A 5,376-nucleotide genomic window follows, 5' to 3' on the forward strand; every position below is an offset into this window, starting at 1 on the left:
CTGCCGCTGCGGTACTCGGTCCAGAAGAGGAAGTTGCTGTAGTGGCACAGCCCGAAGGCATGGTTCAGCTCTGGGCCCTCATACACGATCTGCGGGCACAGGGAGACAGAGAGGCTCAGTTAGCTGGGATGGGTGCTTGGGGACAGGGCAAGGGATGATGGAAGGGGAGAGGAGGGAGGTAATGGCTCGGCTGCCCGACGCTGGGGCCCACGGGACCCCCACTCACCTTCCGCCCGGTGCCGTTGAGATAGACCATCTCGATGCGGTCATAGAAAGCATCCACCCAGTACAGGATTTTGGCTGGGATGTCCAAGCTCAGCCCATTGGGCCACAGGACCGTCTTGGAGGTGATGAAGATGTTGCGGTTGGAACCATCCATCCAGGCCCTCTCGATCTTGCCCCTCTTGCTGTCCTTGGGATCCTCCTCCCAGTCCGTCCAGTACATCCACCTGCCACGGACACAAAGCTGAGCCCTAGCCCTGGTGTCACAGCTCGTGACAAGATACAACCACATCCCTGTGGCCACGCTCCCCTGCCAGCCAGCCCTGCCCACACGGGCACCCGCACCCGTTCAGGGGGTCCACCACGATGGCGCGGGGGTGCGTCATCTTCCCCTCGATCAGCGTCTTCCGTGTCTGGGCAGCCTTCTCCAGCCGTGCCACGCTGATGGTCTTTTTGGGGCCATCATCCGTCCAGTACAGGTTGTTTCCCATCCAGTCCACGGCAATCCCTTCCACGTTGTGGATGCCTTTGGGGAAAAGCCGGAGTGCGTTTGTCACCAGCCAGGAGACAAGAAGCGGAAGCGACAGCTCTATACGATTCACAGTGCGTTCGGCACCGCCCGATCCCGACTCAAACCAACAGGGATGACAGACCCCCAGCCCCGAGGGCACAGGCTGGGCCACTCAGCCACGCACCATCCTTCAGGATGGTCTCCCGCTCCGTGCCATCGATCTTCTGGCGCCCGATGAGGTAGCTGGTGGTGTCAGCGAAGTAGATGAAGCCAGTCTCAGCATGGAAGTCCAGCGCTCGGGGGTTCATGAGGTTCTCAATGGGGATCATGTGCTCGTCTGGCACCTTGGCCCCCATGTCCATCCCACGGATGATGCCCGGGCGCCCCTTCCCATACACCAGGAACAGCTCGTGCTCGGGCTCTGCGGACAGAAGGGGACAGACATGGCCACCAGCCGGGCCAGGACAGTGCCAAGGGGGCGGCACACGGCACCGGAGCCGTCGTGGGATCACAACTACAACACAGAGGCCAGGAGGAGGCAGGAACTGGCCCCCATAGGGACTGCAGAGTCCACGGGCAGCCCACGGCCCCTTGCCCCCCACATTCCCCCCAGTAGGACCAGCACTCACTTTTGCAGGACTTCCCATCGCTGCCCAGGCTGAACCCAGAGCGGCAGTGGCTGTTCCCGAGGAGGCAGATGTCCGAGCAGCCTCCTGGCTTCCCAAACTGATCCGGCTCGCAGGCGTGGCTCCGCACTGCAACACAGAGCAGGGCTGTGGGGCCAGGGGCACCGGAGCGGCACGCGGGTCCTGCACGGTGCAGGGAGCACAGCGGGGCAGGGACACACGTCTGCAACCGCAGGAAACGCTCTCATGGGCTGAGCACTGCACAGGACAGCACAGAGATGGGAAAGGACCTTCCCATGGGAAGGATCCCAGTGGAGAAGGTCCAAGCATGTTCCAACACACTGGCATAGGGCCACACTGCCTCATCCTGCCAGGCCACCCCACATGGGATCACGGGACGAGCCCCAGCACAGGGACAGCCAGCGCTGCCTGAAGAGCTCCTTAATCACACTCCTTCCCCACTCGGAAATCTCCTGATTAATTTTATATTCTGGAAAATGCCGAGCAGGCTGCAGACGCTAAGAGGATTTTAAAGGAGTAAATTGATTAACTGCAGGAAGGTGCTGGGGGTGGAGCAGGCAGACAGGGATGGATGCAGGGAGGGGACGGCGCAGCACTGGTGCCTTTCAGCTCCCTGGAAATCCCTTGGTGCCCGGGAGCACCGGGCGAACACGCCAGCAGCGGGGACTGAGAGCGCGTGGGACCATAAATATTTCAAGATGCCACATCTGCTTCCATATCCCTGCACTCTCTGTGATCCATCAACCACATAGCACAGCTGCCACAGGGATGCTGACATGTCTCTTGCAGGAGACACAGCGATCGCAGGGGGCAGGGTCATCCCAGAGTATTCAGCAGACCCCAGCAGCCTACGGAGCAGGAATCACAGAATCCCAAAATCATTTAGGCTGGAAGAGACCTCTAAGATCACTGAGTCCAACCTGTGACCCACCACCACCTTGTCAACTAGACCAGAGCACTAAGTGTCACGTCCAGTCACACAAGTCCTTTTCCAAGGATCCAAGAAGCTGTTATTCCCAGGTCAGGGTCCCACCTGTGGGCTGGCGCCGCTGGTGGTAGATGTGTAGTGCTCCGCCCTTGTCCACCCGTGTCACCACCTGGTACTCAGTGCTGTTGAAGCGGTTCACACGGATGACACTGGTTTTCTGCTGCGCGTTGGCGTTGTCAGAGTTGGTGGCATACAGGTAGTTCTCAAAGACGGTCAGTCCATACAGGTGTTCGATCTGGAAGGCACGGTGTGGGCATCCACAAGGAATTTAGGAGTCACAAGAGCCTGGCTCCGAGGGGCACAAAGCCCCTGATGCCACCCAGTGGCTCTTGTCCCCATCTCACTCCGGGCATGGGATCATCCTTGCCGGGATCTGTTTGTTCTTTGCTGGCCCAGCAAAGCCAAACTTGCAGACCAGTGCAGCCCAGTACACCGAGATGCAACATACCTCCACCCCACTCCACCAAAAGCCCCTTGCCCCAACCTCCCCCAACCCACTCACCAGGATGCCCTGGATGATGGTGTGCCTGTTCTTGCCCTCATAGTCCACAACCTCAATGTAGTCCAGGTAGGCATCAGCCCAGTACACCAGTCGGTTCACCAAGTCCAAGGTGATGCCGTGGGGGAAGACGATTTTGCTGTCCACCAGCTTGGTGCGGTTCTGCCCGTCCATGTCGCAGCGCTCCACCTTGGGGATCTGCCCGTAGTCAGTGAAGAACACTTTGCTGCAGAAGAGCAAAGGTGGGAGCTCAGAGCCTGGGTGTCACGTTCACCCCGGGGAGAGGGACGATGTGGACAATGCACGCTCGCACCAGTGGGCATGGGGGTGGCACAGAGCTCCAGGGGAGCTTCAACCCAGATGTGTTGGTGTTACTGGAGTAGGTCCAGGGCCCTCCACGTGTACCCATGGGGGTTGTACATGTTAAAACATAACCCAAGGCTAAGCAGAGCTGGGGATCAGCGCCACTGCCACAGAGCCCAAGGGACTTAAGTCACCTGTGGGGCTTGTCTGCATTTGCCCTGCTCAAGACCAGAGTCTCTCTCCAGGTTTCTCTGCCATATTTACTTATTTATGTAAAATACTCCTAATTTTCTGCTCAGTAACACCAGCTCTCTCCATGCAGGCAAGGAGGGAAGCGCCCATCTGGAAAGCAGCAGGTGAGGGGGGAATTGTCCTCTTTACTGTTACTCTGCTCTGCCCAGCCACGACCTTGGCCATGCTGGCTCCCTGCTCCGGGGCCCCGGCAGCTGCTGTGCGTGCCTCAAGGTGCTCCAGTGATTCAGCATCCTGCCTTTCCCATCCTCGGGACTGTGCAGGAGCCAGCTGCTGGACACGCAGGCACGAGGGAGCCGCTCCAGCCACGCAAGGAGCCGACTGTTTCAGCTCCTGAACGCCGAAGCAAAGCCGTGACCGCACAGCCACGAGCTGAAAGCAGCAGCTTAGCCTGAATCAGGCCAGGTATGTCACGCACAACTAAGCCCCACGGAGCTGCTGCTGGGGCAGGAGGAGTAGGATGTGCCCCTGCAGAGAGTAGGGTTTGACACGGGCAGTTACAGGAGACACCCCAGGAGGGGCAGATCATGCTCTTGTCAGCTGTGCCCAGGGACAGTGAATTCCCAGGTTCAGAGGCTGATGTCCCTCAGCACCGTCCCCCTGCAGGACTCACCCCATGGCTGGGTCCAGCGCGATCCCCTTGGGATTGTACAGCTCTAGGTCCAGCAGTGTGACACAGGTGACCCCGTTCTTGTTGCAGACAAAGATCCTGTCATCGATGTCATCCACAAAGTAGAAGTTGCCCGTGAGCCAGTCGATGGCCATCTGCTCCACATCTGGGCCAGGAGAGGGGTGAGGGGGGGTTAGGCAGGGGGAGAGGGAGACAGGAGCCCCCCCACAGGGTCCCTGATCATGTCCCAGCCCACTGAAATCACAAGGAGGAGGAGAGAGGCTGTGGGAGAAGACGGCACCCAAGAAGGCACCAGGACCTACACTGCAGGCACCCACAGCACCCTGTCCTCTGCCACCCAGGGAGACAGGACCTGCTGTGCCACAGGCAGCTCCAAGACAAGCCAGAGCCATTGCTGGAACACTGGGAGAGCATCCTGCAGAAACACCGGGAATGCATCCCACAGGAACACCAGTGGATCAGGGGGAAGCTCTGCAAGGTGGGCACCGGAGGAGAGAGGGAGCAGCAGGGAAGGGGAAGGGATTCTAACCACGGCACTGGGACAGGACACGTCAGCAGCAGTACCAGGAGGGAGTGTGGCAGTGGGGGCCACAGGCAGATCTTGCTGAGCGACGCAGCCCGGACAGAGCTAATCCGGAGCCGCGGGGACACCCTGGGGTCTGGAGCAGGTGAGAGACAGCATCTGGCACACAGCGTGTGCGTATTTAATTAAACCAGTGAAAGCCTGTTAAATCGGATAAACCCAACGCACCCAAATTCCTGCCTTGCCACCAGGTCAGTGCTCAGTGCTGCTCAGCTCCCTCTGCCCCCACCCAGGCCAGAGGCTGCAGTGAGGGGCTGCACTCACAGAGATGCCAAGTGCTTTGAAGGGCTGCCCAAGACCCTGCGCTCCCAACACAGTGGCATCACGGCTGGCAGGGATGAGGCAGAGCAGGGATGGGGGCAGCAGCAGCCCCCCGAGGATAGCAAGACCCAGACAGCCCCAGGGAGCAGGGCCAGACACCACTGAATTATTAACCAACACAGGAGCTGGAGAGGGAAAACATGAATCAAGCCAGGATATTTTGCAATGCCCCACACCCCCCTCCCGCTCATGGGATTTGCCCCGGCAATGCTGAGCCCATCTGGGATGGGATGAGACCCATGGGATTAGCACGCAGTGGTTTGGGACTGCACAAACCCAAACCCCCAGTCTATGAGTTATCCAGGCCAGCTCAGTCAGCCCTTCGTGTCCAGGCCATGGCCCTGGGGACGGGGATGGGGACATACGTGTGGTGGTTAGGCTGACAGTGACCCATCGCCATCCCTCCGACAGCGGGAGGC

General features: G+C 59.6%; 1 protein-coding gene across 1 annotated transcript in view; it reads right to left on the minus strand.

Moving 5' to 3' along the window:
- The window catches only part of LOC103806046 (low-density lipoprotein receptor-related protein 1-like), a gene marked incomplete at both ends in the record, with an annotated part of 53,887 nt that overhangs the window by 31,807 nt on the left and 16,704 nt on the right, over positions 1-5,376 (minus strand). Inside the window, 8 exon segments of the mRNA XM_009078717.1 lie at positions 6-89; positions 227-449; positions 568-748; positions 918-1,154; positions 1,363-1,488; positions 2,414-2,603; positions 2,871-3,093; positions 4,036-4,198. Coding sequence (XP_009076965.1) covers positions 6-89; positions 227-449; positions 568-748; positions 918-1,154; positions 1,363-1,488; positions 2,414-2,603; positions 2,871-3,093; positions 4,036-4,198 — 1,427 coding nt within the window.

Source organism: Acanthisitta chloris, unplaced genomic scaffold (genome assembly GCF_000695815.1).
Source record: "Acanthisitta chloris isolate BGI_N310 unplaced genomic scaffold, ASM69581v1 scaffold1977, whole genome shotgun sequence".
NCBI lineage: Eukaryota > Metazoa > Chordata > Aves > Passeriformes > Acanthisittidae > Acanthisitta > Acanthisitta chloris.